At 48.0% G+C, this 18,065-nt stretch overlaps 1 protein-coding gene across 1 annotated transcript; it reads left to right on the top strand.

Annotated features, from left to right (window-relative positions):
* Positions 1-3,070: 3,070 nt before the first annotated feature.
* On the top strand, positions 3,071-9,793 carry LOC119296998 (WAT1-related protein At1g43650-like). Its single transcript, XM_037574971.1, has 3 exons — positions 3,071-3,373; positions 8,127-8,189; positions 8,737-9,793. The coding sequence occupies exons 1-3, from the start codon at positions 3,126-3,128 to the stop codon at positions 9,572-9,574; spliced, it is 1,149 nt and encodes a 382-aa protein (XP_037430868.1). The 5' UTR covers positions 3,071-3,125; the 3' UTR covers positions 9,575-9,793.
* The last annotated feature ends 8,272 nt before the right edge of the window (positions 9,794-18,065 follow it).

An 18,065-nucleotide genomic window follows, 5' to 3' on the forward strand; every position in this document is an offset into this window, starting at 1 on the left:
TTTGTTACTGCCCTATTCATCTTGTTGGGCTTTTCTACGTGTTTTTCTTCTCCTCGGCAATACGAAGCGCCTGTCACTTTTAACATCTCCTATTCTAGTCCCTCCTCCTACTCCGCTTCATTGTTGCTACGGAGCACATCTCGCTTATGTCTGCCCCTTTTTCATAGCACGACCACATATATTTTCTACACTGTCGTGCCCAGCCACCTCGTCTCACCTCAAGACCTTCATGTCAGGTTGCCAGATCAATTAACCCTCCTGCCAAAGGAATTGTGTCGAAGTACTCTAAATGTGGAGATTGGACGCCGTATTATTCGAGTATATATGGAGGAGCGCCGCCGTGTTGATCTCTGGCTCTGGTGATATTCTGCCGTCCTCTTGGGGTTCCATAACATCCCGAAGTCACTCTATATAGACACGCACCTCGCTGAGTCGGCACGTCCTGAATCCATGGACATATGCACCCACTTTTTAAAAAATGCATTTTAAACATGTTTTAACATGATGAAAAATTTAAAAGAAAAATCCACACATACATGTTTGTAAATGTGCATGCGTGGCACAAAGTTTTATGAGAAAAAATGTCTTTTCATTCTGTCTTCGTAAAAAAGACAAATTTTAATGTTTCTAAATAGCGCTGTACGACACAATTTTTTGTCTTTTTTGCACAGGCCACGAAAATAGTTATTTTTTCGTGAAACTTTATGCACGCACATAAAACATGAAAAAGTAGCTGTGCAACTTTTCTTTAGATTTTTTAGAATTTAGAAATGTGTTTTTTAAATGGGTTCACATATACCCGAGTTCATCGATGCACGTCTCGCACCTCGCCACTCTAGATTGAGACTCCTATTACTTCGAAGCCAACAAATGGAAAAACTGCAGCGACATGCTCTTGAGTCTTGACGGCATCATTGCTCCTTCTCCTCTTCTCAGTTGCCACCGGCATCCACGCCATTCTCGACTGGTGGTAGACGACCCAGCGGCTGCCGACCGTACTAAGAAACCGTCCATGCTAGCAACAATTATTGTGTTTGTTTTTATATAGATATGGTGTGGAGAAGCTATTTGGTATTCCTTTCGGTAGACCTGCTGAGGAAGAACCGAGGCAGTAAGATCGCAACAAGATCGTACAAGCCATATTAAATCCATCAGAGTAGCATGCTTCGGAACCAGTTGTTACAAATGATTGCCAAAAGCTGATGAAGGAATTCGAGAGGCTAACCTTGCTGCTCATGAGAGGACCGGATTTTCATGGCAGGATCGGCCTCCTAACTTTCTAGTCCCAACTCATGTAAACGATTTGATTGTTATTAGAATAAAATCATCAGACAACAATAACAACAACAACAAAGCCTTTAGTTTTAAACAAATTAAGGTAGGCTAAAGATAAAACCCATAAAATTTTGCAACCATTTATGGCTCTGGCACATGGATAGCAAGCTTCTACGCACTCCTCTCCATAACTAGTTTTTTGGTAATACTTCAATCCTTCAGGTCTCTCTTAACAGACTCCTCCTATGTCAAATTCCGTCTATCCTGACCTCTTTTGACATTTTCTACACGCTTTAGCCCCCGCTATGCACTGGAGCTTCTAGAAGCCCGTGCTGAATATGCTCAAATCATCTCAGACCATGTTGGACAAGCTTCTCTTCAATTGATACTACCTCAACTCTATCTCGTATATCATCATTTCGGATTCGATCCTGCTTCCTCGTGTGGCCACACATCCATCTCAACATACGCATCTCCGCTGCACCTAACTGTTGAACATGTCGCCTTTTAGTCGGCCATCGCTCAGCGTCATACAGCATTGCGGGTCGAACCGCTGTCCGGTAGAAATTGCCTTTTAGCTTCTATGACACTCTCTTGTCACAAAGAATACCAGAAGCTTGGCGCCACTTCAGCCATCCGGCTTTCATTCGGTAGTTCACATCTTCATCAATACCCTCATCCTGCTGCAGTATTGACCCCAAATATAAAATAGTGTCCTTCTGAGGCATCACCTGCCCATCAAGGCTAACCTCCTCCTCCTCACACCTAGTAGTACTGAAACCGCACATCATGTATTCAGTTTTAGTTCTACTAAGCCTAAACACTTTCGATTCCAAGGTTTGTCTCCATAACTCTAACTTTCTATTTACCCCCGTCTGACTGTCGTCAACCAACACCACATCGTCCGCAAAAAGCATACACCATAGGATTTCTCCTTCTATATCACTTGAGACCTCATCCATCACCAAGGCAAAAAGATAAGGGCTCAAAGCCGGCCCCTGATGTAGTCCTATCTTAATCGGAAAGTCACCAGTGTCAATATCATTTATTCGAACACTTGTCACAACATTTTCATACATATCCTTGATGAGGGTAATGTACTTTGCTGGGACTTTGTGTTTCTCCAAGGCTCACCACATGACATTCTGCGGTATCTTATTATAAGCCTTCTCCAAGTCAATGAACACCATATGCAAGTTCTTCTTTTGCTTCTTGTCTCTCTTCATAAGTTGTCCTACCAAGAAAATGACTTTCATGATCAACCTTTCAGGCATGAAACCAAACTGAGTTTTGATCACGATTGTCATTCTTTTTAAGCGGCGCTCAATGACTCTCTCCTAAAGTCGCCAAAACTTCAAAAAACAAATTTAATGTGAGATGTTGGCAAGCAAGGACACGTGGCGGTCTCTTATTGGTCCAGCACAATAATTCGGAGTTTTGGACCCGTTTGAGCCAGGACAGAGTCAAGAAAAAAAAAGGAAAATTTCGACCTATTCATCTTCAAGCAATTTAATCACCAGCTATTATTAATTTGTTTGCAAAATCTTTTGCATTTGTATGACAAAATATTACAATTGATTGGGGGATGTCGTTTTTTCTCGGGGAGGGAGGTGCACGGACCGATTATTGAAACATTGTGTGTATCCAATGGAGTAGATGTAACCAACTAACGACACGTACGGTACGCAGTGCAAAGCCACTGGCCAGCTGCATCCCACCATCATAGCGCCTTGCTTGTTCGTCCTGGCTATATATCTCCTGCGTCTTGCCTCTCGGCGGTGCGTTGCTCCTTGCTCTTGTCCCAGAAAATTAAGCCCTCGATCTCGATCAGCCCCTCATTGGCTCGGGACATGGCGGGGCACGACGGCGACGTGGCCGTGATGGCGGTGGCGGAGGATGAGGCAAGGAGGAGGAGGAGGAGGCAGGCGGAGCGGGTGGCGCTGCCGGCCGGCATGGTGCTGGTGCAGGTGCTCACGGTGGTGACCATGCTGCTCTCCAAGGTGGCTCTCAACAGCGGCATGCACCCGCTCGTCCTGCTCGTCTACCGGAACCTCTTCGCCGCCGCCTTTGTCGCCCCCCTCGCCGTCGTCTTCGAGAGGTACGCACGCACGCCTGACCCGTCGATCGATGGTATAGGTAGTACGGTGCCACATCCATCGATTAGTTCTAGAGAAAGTACGTAGATTCGCACTATTCTTTTGCTGTACGGCGTGCGATGCGTGTTCGCCGCGTCCGCCCCAAACTGTATATTTCCATGCGTCATCCAATCATTCATGCATGAACCGTCTTTTGTACGTATTTTGTTTCAGTATACTGGTGATTTATTAGCTAATTAATTCGCTATGCTATGCTATGCATGCGACGCCGACCATGTAGCTAGCTCGAGTGACGAACGTTCGGATCGACATATATTTGACCCGCGCCGGCCGATTAATTAGTTGCCGTGTTAATAAGACGGTCTGGGTCATATATAGGGACGCGTCTAGCGGGTGGCCGGTTGCCCGCTAGCGCTCCGTAGTGGCCGGCTAAAAAAGGAAATAATTTGTCCCCCTAATCCATATTAGGAAAAATGAATATGTGTGAACAGGTCTGAACAGGATAATAAACAGTAATTACAAAGATCCCATGTGAACAGATGTGAATACATTTAATTCGGGTTGTCAAATTTTTTAAAAACCATAACTTTCAAACCACGCATCGAAATTAAGATCCGTTTTCACTTTTGGAACTCTCGCGGCGTGCTCTTCGAAACTAGATCTCGCATGGGTATGTTTTGACGAAATTTTTTTGTGCAATTTTCTCTTTGTTTTGTGCAACTGCCTAGCCTTCGGTGTGCAACTACCTGACAGGGATATGCAACTTTTCTCCTATACTGTAAACACGCAGTTTTCAATGATGGTATCTTCACCCCCAAACTACCTCCTTCCAATGAGATGTGAACTTCTTCTGTTGCCCAGACCAACTGCATAGTAGTTGATGTGCAACTTTTCCCTGCCAGTGGATGTGCTTCACTGTTTGCTGCATCGGCCAACTGCCTAACAGTGGTTGTGCAATTTCGGATACTGCCACGGCCAACCGTCTAACAATGACGAATTTTTTTGTGTGCAATTTTGTCCCCGTTTTGTGCAACTGACTAGCCGTCGATGTGCAACTACCTGACAGAGATGTGCAACTTTTCTCGTACACCGTAAACATGCAATTTTCCTCTATGAGACCTCCACCCCCAAACTATCTCCTTGCCCCGCCAACTGAGCAGTGCAGAGAAGTGCATATTGTCGCGCCAACTGAGCATATGTGAGTGCCAATAGTCCTGCCAACTAAACAATGTGTGCGCAACTAGACTACATTGCCGCGCCAACTGAGCATATGTGTGTGCAACCAGACTACATTGCCGCGCCAACTGAGCATATATGTCTAACTAGTCCGGCCAACTAAATATCAATGTGTGTGCATCTAGATTACATTGTCGCGTCAACTGCGCATATGTGTGTGCAACTAGTGTCCTGCCAACTAAACATCAATGTGTGTGCAATTAGACTAGATTACAAGTCAACTGAGCATACTTGTGTGCAACTAGTCTTCCTGCCAACTAAACATTAATGTGTGTGCAACTAGACTACATTACAAGCCAACTAAATATCAATGTGTGTGCAACTAGATTACATTACAAGCCATGACAATTCACATGCAACTATGCGGACTAGATTGTGCAACTCTTTTTGCCGTGCATGTGTCAATTAGGACTACTATGTGTACAACTACAACTACTGTGGATGCCAACAAAAAATATTCGCATTTTCCAACAGCTCCACACCATAAACCCTGAAAGAAAGAGGAGAAGAAAGCTGAAACTTGTGCAATAATGTTGAAGTTTGGTCACTTGTGGATCCAAACAAGAGAGGACGAAAATGCAAAAGGAACCAAAAGATAAGGTTCCTCATCGTTGTGTGGTTACGAATCAATCGATTCGTTTGCAGCTGGTTCTAAACGGAGAAAACAACCGCTCTGAGGATCAAGCGACACTCCTTTGCTCGCCCACTACTGAGCCAGAGGGCATCCTTGTCGTTCATCGACCGTGGCCGTCGTTGCTGCACCTTTTGCCGTCACACTGTGGAGCACGGTAGTTGCGGTTGGCGCCGCACTTCCGCGAGGATGCAGACTGAGCGCCACTTCAGTCGCTGACGGCGAGCACCTTCATCCCACTCGGCTAGCCCTTCTTCTTCTCCTATTTTCTGTTCTTCGTCACCGCAGCTCCTGTAGCCTACATCGGCATGGCTCCGTTGAGCCAATCCCACAACGAAGCGGATCTCAGCTAGCAGGACCCGATCCCATCAAGGAGCACGGGGTCCGACAGGATGGATACGCCGCGGTGTCCACCGGCAGCGGTGCCGCCGCGCTCGAGAGGTGGGTTAACGGCGGGCGGCGCAAGTTGGAGCAGAGGCGGCTGGCGCGAGGTGTGGGTGACCGCGGCGGACGACGCGGGGGAATAGGGAAGAAGGGTGTGGATACGGGTGGATAACGATAAAACACCTGGACCGTTCGGGCGGGATCGTGCGGTCACGAACCGGCCGCTCGGGACGACGAAAAAGTGCGCGTGCACTAGGAAGAATTCAGGCATATATAGATATTATTCACCCAATCTATTTAATTAGCAAACACGTAGCCGCACGCACCGGAAATATTGCGTGTGTTCATGTACTCCCTCTGTAAATGTTACAGAGGTTGTATTATAAAACTAGTACTCCCTCTGTCCCAATGCTCTTACATTATGAGACGGAGGGAATACAACTCTTGACACCGATACACATTTGGTCACAACTAACAAATTCGACAACTTTTGTTAACTTTGGGGCCATTACGTACAAATTAGGTAGTTTTCGTGACAGCGCTAGACATACACTACACTCACGCATGAAACCCTCTCCATTTGTGCTGATCAATGGATGGACGGCCGTGATCATGCATGCATGCACATAGTAGTAGGAACATGACCGGCAACTGCTGGCCGCACGCACTGGAAGTACAAAGGTTTACTTGAAGATTTTACGTACAAACTTATGTGAAGGATTATAATTGTTAATAGGGGGATGAGGGGGTTCATCCCACTTAAAATCAGGGGAGAAAGAGAAAATAAGTTTGGAAGGTTATGCAAACCTTTGTAGATCTTTGTAGGTGTATCATTATTGCTAATTACTTGTACCACTCTTCCCCGATATGGAAAATGATGTATACTCCTGCCCTACTGCTTAATAGTGTGTGTACAAGACAAACACCTTTTTTTTGGCGAAATGTACTTCCTCCGTAAACTACTATAAAAGCGTTTAGATCACTATTTTACTAATCTTAACGTTCTTATATTAGTTTACAGAGGAAGTACCAGACAAACACTTAACAGAATTGGAAAGTTCGGACAAGGATCAGTTAGTCTGTGTTTTGATTAGTTGGGTGAGTGTCCTGACAGCTAGCTAGCGCTAAACACGCCAACTGAACTGCTAATCGAACGAGATCAGCACTAATTAATGTACTACTCTTTCCGTGTGTCAATTTGGAAAGTCACACCTACTCTTGTGAATACGTATTAACCTCTTTAAGTGAGAGCACATGAAATTAGAGGGTGCTTGGATATGTTTTAGTCCCATGACTAAAAGTAGTAGGACTAAAATTTGCTAGCCTCACCCATGCTTGGATCCAAATACTAAAGAGACTAAAATCAAGTTATTGAGCATTTATTATCCTCCAAACCCTCCAATCCAGAACTCGCATGTGTTGAAGGAAAGGAATTAAATGAGGAGAGAGAGGGCTAATACATATTTTAGTAGGTTTCCTATGACTAAAATTTTTTAGCCTCAAGACTAGTCCTAGCCTCTCTTTAGTCAGGGGTGCTTGGAACTTTAGTCTCTAAAAGAGACTATTTTTAGTCAGACTAAAAATAGTCCCTTAGATCCAAGCAGGCCCTTAGTAGCACTACGTACTTCTACTGACTGCGATGCTAGTAAATTTTATTGCTGCGAATAAGACTAGTCATAATGGGAGTAACTTAACTAGTAACATCACACATTTCAATACAAAATTGTTTATGTGGCAGCTAATTAATGAGGAGAGAGGGGTTTGTGGTAACTTAGAGGGTGCTTGGATCCAAGGGACTTATTTTAGTTTGACTAAAAACAGTTTTTTTAAGAGGCTAAAGTTCCAAGCACCCCTGATTAAGAGGGGCTAAACCTAGTCATGAGACTAAAATGTTTTAGTCAGGGATATCCCTACTAAAATATGAATTAGTCATCTCTCTCCTCATTTAACTCCTCTCCTTTAACACAGACGAGTTCTGGATTGGTGGTTTGAAGGATAATAAATGCTCATTAACTTGATTTTAGTCTCTTTAGTATTTGTATCCAAGCATGGATGAGGCTAGCAAATTTTAGTCCCACTACTTTTAGTCATGAGACTAAAACGTATCCAAGCAGCACCTTAGCTAGTTACTGTAACATCACACATTTCAAGGCATAATGAGTCTATAGCCTAATAAATGAACGCTTTTATGATATCACTAATATGTTACTACCCACTATGGAGATAGTAACATAGACTAGTAACATCGACAAGTTACTACTCTATGTTACTACCCACTGTAAGCAATCTAACAGAGATGGTAATTAATAGTAACTGAGATAACGTCTCTTCCCGTCGATGCATGCATGCATTATATGGAACGAACAGTATCTTCCATGCATCCATTTTTCTGATGTGTCCTGGTCATTTCTTTAGCTGCCTAGCTAGCTTGTTCTTCTTGCACTGATTAATAAGTTCCTGCCTAATTGTTTTTTGATAGTAATTAATTAAATAAATTGTTGCAGGGAGATGTGGAAGAAGGTGAACCTGCGAGTGCTGGGCTGGATTTCCCTCAACGCAACGCTCGGGTTCGCACTACGACCACTCCCAATCTATTCTTACAACTACCCCTAACAAAAAATCTATTCTTACAACTAGTAGTAGCTAGCTTGTATTTTGCGCAGCCAGCAGTTCTATATTTAGAAATGCATTTGTGATTTGTCCGTTGTTGCAAACTTCTGCAAAGACACAAGTCACCTTCGTTATAATTAAACAGCAAATCTGAAAAAAAAATACATCATGTTTTTAAGGGAAAAAGCATAATCTTGTTCTGAGTAGAAGAAAAGTAATACCTCCGTCTCGAAATGTAAGACATTTTTGTAGGCTAATTAGCATTACCTTCGTCCGGAAATACTTGTCATCCAAATGCATAAAAGAAGATTTATTTAAATGTATTTTAGTTTTAGATACATCCTTTTTTATCTATTTTGATGACAAGTATTTTCGGACGGAGGGTACGTATAACTGGAATTGAGATGCACAGAGGCGTACATATTGTGCATAAACTCATTCTTAATTATTTTTAATTTATATTAATATTCCTCTCGCAAGCTTATATATGTATACGTCTTGTAGAGTGCTGCTGGCGATGGGGCTGTACTACTGCGGCCTGCGGGCCACCAGCGCCGCCTACGCCGTCAACTTCCTCAACCTCATCCCCATCGCTACCTTCATCATCGCCGTTGCGCTCCGAGCCGAGCGCCTCTCCCTCGTCGCTTGGGCCAGTAGGATGAAGCTCCTCGGAGCTGTCGTGGGCGTGGCCGGCACCATGGTCGTCACCCTCTGCAAGGGCACCCATCTCCTGCTGCCGCACCTCCGGCAGTCCTCCCACGCCAACCCCGACGTCGCCTCGCCCCACGGCGGCCGCGACATGGCCGTCGGCACGCTGTTCCTATGCGGGAGCTGCGTCAGCTACGCGCTCTGGTTCGTCGTGCAGGCCAAGGTCGCCAAGGTGTTCCCGTCCCGGTACTGGGCCACGGCGCTCACGTGCGCCGCGGGCAGCCTGCAGTCTGCCGTGGCCGCGGCCGTGGCGGTCGTCCTCGCCCCCGCCGGCGACGGACATGGATGGGCGCGCACGTGGACGCTGCGCTGGGACCTGCAGCTGGCCACGGTGGTCTACTCCGGGGTGTTCAACACGGGCGTCACGTTCGTGCTCGTGTCGTGGGCGGTGGAGCGCCGCGGCCCGGTGTACCCTCCCATGTTCAACTCCCTGTCGCTCGTCGCCACCACCGCCGTCGACGCCGTCGTGCTCGGAACCGACGTCTACCTCGGCGGCGTGATGGGAGCGGCGCTCGTCGTCGTCGGCCTCTATGAGTTTCTGTGGGGCAAAAGCAAGGAGCTCGCGGCCGCCAAAGCGGTCAACGCCGAGCAGGAGCTGCGGTGTGCAGGAGACACCGACGATGGCATTGCCTAGCGATTTTATCCAGCCTGGGTACAGATATCGATGGAATTAATTGAACTATTGACCCGTAGGAACCCGTAGCGATTCCAATGCATCGGGACATAAGACAAGGCAGAGTTAAACTGTTACTACCTCCGTCCAGATTTATTAAGGCTCCTAATATTTTAAGCCAAACTTTGATCATTCATAAGATTAATGAAATATAGAATATTGAGATGGACATTCAAAAAACTAGATGGCCCGCTTCCATATCATTCTCTTTTTTTTTGACGGGAAGGCCTTCATGACTAGCTTTATTAAACTAAATAACAGATACATCGTCTGCCAAGGAATTGGCAATGAAACTTGGTGGTGCCTCGATCCATATCATTCTCCATGGAGTGGTTGAGCAGATACCGTGTCTGTTTTAGGATCGGCCTTAATCCACGCCGAACATGACGAACTACTACCTCTGTCCGGATTTATTACGCCCCCTCTCATTCTGGGCTAATGTTTGACCAATAAATTTAACTAATAAAATATAAACTGTATGTCACAAGAATTATACCTCGGGAAACTCTTTCAAATAAAAACCTAACAGTGTACTTTTTCAAATAGAAATCCAGCAATAAATTGACCAACATGTGCATAAAGCAAAATTTACGATCTCCATGGCTGACTAGCCTGATGGCCACATTGCCTCCACTGCAAAACTTCATGACGGAGTTGCAGATGATGGGCCGTCTATGTGATATCGACTTCACTTGCGTTCATGGATGACATGCATGTCATAGGGTGCAAAATTCTTTCATGCATGTGTTGGGGAACGCAATAATTTCAAAAAGAATTCTACGCATACGCAAGATCTATCATGGTGATGCATAGCAACGAGAGGGGAAGAGTGTTGTCCGCGTACCCTCGTAGACCGTAAGCGAAAGCGTTATGACAACGTGGTTGATGTAGTCGTACGTCTTCACGATCTGACCGATCCTAGTACCGAAAGTACGGCACCTCCGCGATCTACACACGTTCAGTTCGGTGACGTCCCACGAACTCTCGATCCAGCTGAGTGTCGAGGGAGAGCTTCGTCAGCACGACGGCGTGATGACGATGATGATGAAGCTACCGACGCAGGGCTTCGCCTAAGCACTACGACAATATGACAGAGGTGAATTATGATGGAGGGGGCACTGCACACGGCTAAAAGATCAATGATCAACTTATGTGTACTAGGGTGCCCCCTGCCCCCGTACATAAAGGAGCAAGGGGGAGGCCGGCCGGCCCTTGGGGCGCGCCAGGGGAGGAGGAGTCCTCCTCCTAGTAGGAGTAGGACTCTCCTTTTCCTAGTCCTACTAGGAGGAGGAAAGGAAGGAGGAGAGGGAGAAGGAAAGGGCCCCCCTTCCCTAGTCAAATTCGGACTAGAGAGGGAGGGGGCGCGCGTCCTGTTGGAAATATGCCCTAGAGGCAATAATAAAATGGTTATTATTATATTTCCTTGTTCATGATAATTGTCTATTGTTCATGCTATAATTTTGTTATGCGGAAATCGTAATACATGTGTGAATACATAGACCACAATATGTCCCTAGTGAGCCTCTAGTTGACTAGCTCATTAATCAATAGATGGTTGTGGTTTCCTGACCATGGATATTGCATGTCATTGATAACGGGATCACATTATTAGGAGAATGATGTGATGGACAAAACCCAATCCTAATCATAGCACAAGATCGTGTAGTTCGTCTGCTAAAGCTTTTCTAATGTCAAGTATCTTTTCCTTAGACCATGAGATTGTGCAACTCCCGGATACAGTAGGAATGCTTTGGGTGTGCCAAATGTCACAACGTAAATGGGTGGCTATAAAGGTGCACTACGGGTATCTCCGAAAGTGTCTGTTGGGTTGGCACGAATCAAGACTGGGATTTGTCACTCCGTATGACGGAGAGGTATGTCTGGGCCCACTCAGTAATGCATCATCATAATGAGCTCAATGTGACTAAGGAGTTGGTCACGGGATCATGCATTACGGAACGAGTAAAGTGACTTGCCGGTAACGAGATTGAACGAGGTATTGGGATACCGACGATCGAATCTCGGGCAAGTAACATACCAATGGACAAAGGGAATTATATACGGGATTGATTGAATCCCCGACATCGTGGTTCATCCGATGAGATCATCGTGGAACATGTGGGAGCCAACATGGGTATCCAGGTCCCGCTGTTGGTTATTAATCGGAGAGATGTCTCGGTCATGTCTACATGCCTCCCGAACCCGTAGGGTCTACACACTTAAGGTTCGATAATGCTAGGGTCATAGGGAAAGTTTGTACGTGGTCACCGAATGTTATTCGAAGTCTCGGATAAGACCCTGGACGTCACGAGGAGTTCCGGAATGGTCCAGAGGTAAAGAATAATATGTAGGAAGTGAGGTTTTGGCCACCGGAAGTATTTCGAGTGTCACCAGTAATGTACCGGGACCACCAGAAGGGTTCCGGGGGTCCACTAGCCCTGGAGGCTTGCATGGGACAAGAGTGAGAAGGGACCAGCCCCTGAGTGGGCTGGTGTGCCTCCCACCAAGGCCCAAGGCACAACTAGGAGGAGAAGGGGGAAACCCTAGGCGCAGATGGGCCTAAAGGCCCACCCTAGGGTGCACCCCCTCTCCCCCTCTTGGTCGCCCCTCCAATCCCATCTAGGACTGCCGCACCCCCTAGGGTGGGAACCCGAGAGGGGGCGCAGCCACCTCCCCTCCTCCTATATATAGTGGGGGTTTTGGGGCTGCCAATGACACGAGTCTCTCTCTCCCTCGGCGCAGCCCTACCTCTCCACATCCTCATCCTTCGTAGTGCTTGGCGAAGCCCTGCTGGAAACTACGCTTGTAGCGACCCGACCTCAAACTGTCAAGTCTCTTTGCTTCAGTGTCATCCCTGGATCGGTAATGCTGACACACACAGTACTCGAAGGATTTATAACAGAGTGGCAGTCACACACTTATTACATCGAATGTCTCAAGAGAGAACTTATTACAATAAATATGGCTTAAGGCCATCTAATACGATAACAGCGGAAGGCTTGGAAGATAAAGTGAGTCCATCAACTCCAACGGCATGGCTGAGTGCATGACAAACGACCTATCGTACCTTACTCCTCGTCTGAAAAGTTTGCAACATGATACGTTGCAGCCCGAAAATGGGTCATCACATGGAATATGCTGGCAATGTAACACAGGAGAGTAATGAACATATAAAAATTATCACTATATGCATATATGGCTGGTGGAGGCTGTATGGTTAATATGTTTTGCGAAAAGCCAATTTTTACCCACAACAAAGGAATATATTTTATTTAACTATCATGGTAGTTGAACAATATTGAGAAGGTTCCTCCAACTCAATCCCAATTGAAAGTAATTATCAACCCAACAAATTAATTTAGAGTGATGAGATCCATATGATAATCCAAGAACCAGATACTCAAGATGTACATAACCGGGGACACGGCTAACCATGATTAGTATGTACACTCTGTAGAGGTTTGCGCACTTTTCCCCACAAGACTCGATCTCCTCCATTGGATTTCTCGCACTATAGGGTGTTTGAGAAACGGATGACCGAGACACAATCTTTCAGAAGCATTTGCTCTTTACTCCGGGCGGACTGGTACACCTACAATCCCCTACATCTGCTAGTCCACCTCTTCAAGAACTCACGCAACTTACTCAATTATGCCAGAGCCCATAATGGCTTGTGGATGCACACGGAAGTTTCTAGCATGAATAGTCTTATGATCCCTTTGAGCCTGGCTGGCGGACCGTAGGATGATCACACGGGTACTCCGGGATATCCTAGGACAACACTGGATTCTCCAGGTGCCCACAAGAAATCCACCCAGATGTGTATTAAAGTTGCCACCTTAAGTTGAACCATTAATTAACAACTCACATCGGGCATGGATACACTCAAACCCAAACCACATCTACGAGCATAGCATGGCAATATAAGCATAACGTAGAAGTAACTCCCAAGGGTTTGATAATAAAACAGGTAATAGGTTCTACCTCATTAACTACTTCCCAGACCCACATGTTAAGAGATCCTACTCATGCAATGTGTGAAGGTTGAAACGAATGCATAAAAACTGGGTGATAAAGGGGTATGATCAAAGTGTTACTTGCCTTGCTGACGATCTGCAAATCCTAAAGACTCGTTGTCGGTGTCAAAACCGACGGATCTCGGGTAGGGGGTCCCGAACTGTGCGTCTAGGCCGGATGGTAACATGAGGCAAGGAACACGATGTTTTACCCAGGTTCGGGCCCTCTTGATGGAGGTAAAACCCTACGTCCTGCTTGATTAATATTGATGATATGGGTAGTACAAGAGTAGATCTACCACAAGATCAAGGAGGCTAAACCTTAGAAGCTAGCCTATGGTATGATTGTTGTATGATGAAGTCGTCCTACGGACTAAAACCCTCCAATTTATATAGACACCGGAGAGGGTTAGGGTTACACAAAGTCGGTTACAATGGTAGGAGATCTTGAATATCCGCATCGCCAAGCTTGCCTTCCACGCCAAGGAAAGTCCCATCCGGACACGGGACGAAGTCTTCAATCTTGTATCTTCATAGTCCTGGAGTCCGGCTGAAGGTATAGTCCGGCTACCTGAACACACCCTAATACAGGACTCCCTCAGCAGCCCCTGAACTAGGCTTCAATGATGACGAGTCCGACGCGTAGATTGTCTTCGGCATTGCAAGGCGGGTTCCTCCTCCAAATTCTTCATAAAAGTTTGTAAACACCAAGAGTAGTGTCCGGCTCTGCAAAATAAGTTTCCACGTATTGCCACAGAGAGAATAATATTAACACAAATCTAATCTGCTGACGTATTCCGCAGCGTGACATCACACTACGACCAAGCCTTTATTCGAATCGTTTTCACTTTTCCACCTCAGCGTGTTTTGCGAGGCGGTTTCCTTGGCACGTCTTGTCAAAGCAGAGATCGTGTCCCCCATTTACAGGATTCTCATCAATACGGACGTGGGTAACCCAACCGCGCCATTTATCATGGCACTTGGGAGGCAAGCGAGTTTTACTAGGCTGGTGGGGACGCATAGTAGCATCCGCCCATATAAGGGGATAAGGATCCATCTTTTTACCTACGCCTTCTTCCTCCTTCGCCTATCCATCTTCTGCGCACCCGAGCTCCAGCGCCCAAGCCCGCACTTCCTACCTCAACCTTCTCCAACAATGTCCGGAGTGGGAGGCAAGTGGATGGTCTCCTCCGTCACAGAGGGCCATGTCAAAAAGCTAAGGAAGGCCGGATACCTGTCCAAAGACATCGCTCACCGGCTTCCTGAGGAGGGGTAGCTTCTCCCCACCCCAAGGCCCCATGAGAGGGTAGTATTTCTTCCCCACTTCCTCCGCGGACTGGGTTTTCCTCTCCACCCATTTGTCCGCAGGCTCATGTTCTACTATGGCCTAGATTTCCATGATCTGGCCCCGAACTTCATCCTCAATATCTCGGCGTTTATCGTCGTGTGCGAGGCTTTCCTCTGCATCCGCCTCCATTTCGGCCTCTGGCTCAAGACCTTCAACGTCAAGCCAAAGGTGGTGCGTGGCAACCAGGCGGAGTGCGGAGGTGCCATGGCGGGAAAAATAGCCAACGTCCTATGGCTCGAGGGCTCCTTTGTGGAGACCTTGAAGGGGTGGCAGTCAGGGTGGTTTTACATCACCGAGCCACGCGATCCGAAGTGGATCGCAGCCCCTGAGTTCCGATCCGGACCCCCTACGCGGCTCACGTCCTGGAAGGAGACGGGCTTGTCGTGGGGCGACGAAGAAGAGGTGATCATACTGCAAAAATGCATCCAGTCCCTGGTGAACAAGCAGCTCAAGCTTGTCAACGTAGTCCAGGTCATGCTCATCCGCCGGATCCTTCCGTGTCAAGAACGGGACTTCAATTTGTGGGAGTTTAATCCGGCGCAGCATCGAACTTTGAGCAGGCTCTTCGACACGACGTACAAAGATGTCTAGAAGGGGCTAACCAAAGGCGCCGAGGCTCCCACATCCGCCTCCGAAGACCGCGGATTCAGCTCGCAGCGTCCTGCTGGCGAGGTAAGATATTTTCATCTTTTACAGGATGTTAAGTTTTCTTCATAGTTTGACTCTATGCGGGATCTAAACTCCCTCACCTTTGACAAGATTGGCAGGCGAAGTCCGGACTGATTAACTGTCCGGCTCCCTTGCCCGAAGACCCAGCCCCTACTCTCCTAGTGAAGCTGCTGGTTCCGGCACCTTATGTGGTGCCGGAGAAGAAGGCCAAGAAGAAGAAGGCCACGGGGACTCAAAAGAGTTCCCGACATATGGTGGTGTCGGACTTGTCGTCCGACGAGTCTGAGACGCACTCCTCCCGTGAAGACGAGGAGGAGGAAGAAGAGACCTCTCCCCCTCCAGCGGGGGAAGGAAAGAAGAGGAAGGCCGCCCCAGTAGGAGAGGCCGAAGGGTCCAAGAAGAGGAAAACCCCTCCGCCGGACTACGCCCCCGACGCCGACGAGGACGAAGAGGAGTGGCCGGACAGGGCCAAGCGTCCGGCAAAATCGTAAGTGTTCGGATACCAGAGTAACTCATGATATTACTTTTGTTGCGCAACTTTCCTTAATGTCGAATATAATCATGCAGCCTGCCCAAGGACGGGCTCGACGAGTCGTCGAGCGGCTCCCTGGATTCATCGGACGTGAATTCAGTTCCGCCCGCTGCCTTCCCCTGTGCTACGGATGACGCCGAAGTGGCATCGCGACAAGCTCCGGGGCAAGAGGAGGTGGTCCAGGAGGAGCCGCGAGGCGACCTCCCGGACTCCAGGAGTAAAAGGGACAAGACCCCCTGTTGGGGATATTACCACTGGGTGTAAACCGGCCTACTTGGGCCGGGTTAACTTCATAGTGGTATAAGCAGGTGAAGGCCCAAGGCCTATAGTCGGTTTAGAATCTGTAGCTGCAAAACCGACCTGATGTATAACTTGTATTGTAAGTTAGGAATAGAGAGATACCGACCGGGATACGAATAAGAACCGGCTGGGACTCTATGGACCGACGGGCGTCACCCGTGTATATAAGGGGATGGCCCGGCGGCGGTTCAAGAGAGACAACCACAACTCGGGCCTAGGCGAAGCTTGTTTGCTCCCTAGCCATCGAGACCACATCAATTCCATCACAACTAGACGTAGGCTTTTACCTTCATCGAAGGGGCCGAACTAGTATAAACCCCACGTGTCTTTGTGTCCGCTTTAACCCCTTCAAGTAAACTCGTAGCGATGGCTCCACGACTAAGTCCTTTCGCTAGGACATCTGCCGTGACAAATCCACGACAGTTGGCGCCCACCGTGGGGCTATCGCACGATGGTTTGACGATCTTGGAGGGCAAGCTCAAAGGACTCGAAGGCTATGTTGTGGGCCGGATGACCAAGAGTCGTCGGGGCAGGATCTACATCGATGATGCAGGATGGGGTCCTGAGGCCGATTCAATTGAGTATGGTTACCGGGTCCCCTTTGGCAGCGTACACGTCTTCATCGGCAAGATCGGTGAGCCTGGGCCGGAGCCGGACATCTACACCGACCCCGTCGAGACGGCTCAGCGTGCTAGATTTACTCAGGTTAAACCGGCCATGAAGCGTGCCTTCGTTGGAGTCATCTACGGAGGAGAGCGCGAGGACGAATCAGAGCACGATAGCGAGACCGTCGTATATTCTGGCGGCGAGTCCTCGACCGGAGAGACCGAGTCGCTATACCGGATGCAAGACGATCAGGTTAGGGGTTGTTCCGATGGCGACAGTATTCCGGACCCCCCAGGCCAGATCAACCGGGTTGGAATATTCATGGCTGGCACCCAGGCGGCGAATTATTCTTCGACTGCCGCAGCAATGCTCTCCGGATCCGTAGCGGCAGCGGCAGCAGGGGCAGGAGGCCTTGTGCGCCCGCCGGTTCAAGTTCTATCTGATCTGTTTGACGCACTGGCCGCGCTTATGGCAGAGGATGACCCGGCGGATCAAGATGCTCATAATGCAGAAATCGCAAAGGTGAGAGAGCGGATCGTGCAAGCCAAAGCGGATCTGGCAGCAGAAAAAGACCGGATGGCCGCAGAACGGGCCGCTTTGGACGCACAGGCCTATAAACTCATGCTTGACCAGAATGCATCACATGAGGTTTTAAAGCGAAAGCACAGATCACGCCTGCCGTTAGGGTTTGACCCCCGAAATCTCTTTCACACTCCAGGAGCTGGACCCGGTAATCCACCGCGGTACCAGGAGACAAACCGGATTGAGGCGCCAGGGCCAGGAGTGACGGTCCAACCTCGTCTGATGGAGCCCCCTCACCAAAATATTGCGGTGCCTCCACCGGTCCAGACGCCCCCGGGTCATTATTCGAATCCTATGGACAACCTTGTTGCGGCCGCAGCACGGTTAGAGGCCATCCCGGTCGAAGGGGATTCTCCGCAAGCAGTAGAAACGCGCCGGGTTAAGGAGCTTCTCCGGACC

This window comes from Triticum dicoccoides, chromosome 5A (assembly GCF_002162155.2).
Source record: "Triticum dicoccoides isolate Atlit2015 ecotype Zavitan chromosome 5A, WEW_v2.0, whole genome shotgun sequence".
Classification (NCBI taxonomy): domain Eukaryota; kingdom Viridiplantae; phylum Streptophyta; class Magnoliopsida; order Poales; family Poaceae; genus Triticum; species Triticum dicoccoides.

Bases quoted from the DNA above. Each gene is read 5' to 3' on its own strand.
- LOC119296998 (XM_037574971.1), top strand. From the start codon at position 3,126: ATGGCGGGGCACGACGGCGACGTGGCCGTGATGGCGGTGGCGGAGGAT. The intron at 3,374-8,126 runs GTACGCACGCAC...AAATTGTTGCAG, and splicing joins CTCGCCGTCGTCTTCGAGAG to GGAGATGTGGAAGAAGGTGA. The intron at 8,190-8,736 runs GTTCGCACTACG...TACGTCTTGTAG, and splicing joins TCCCTCAACGCAACGCTCGG to AGTGCTGCTGGCGATGGGGC.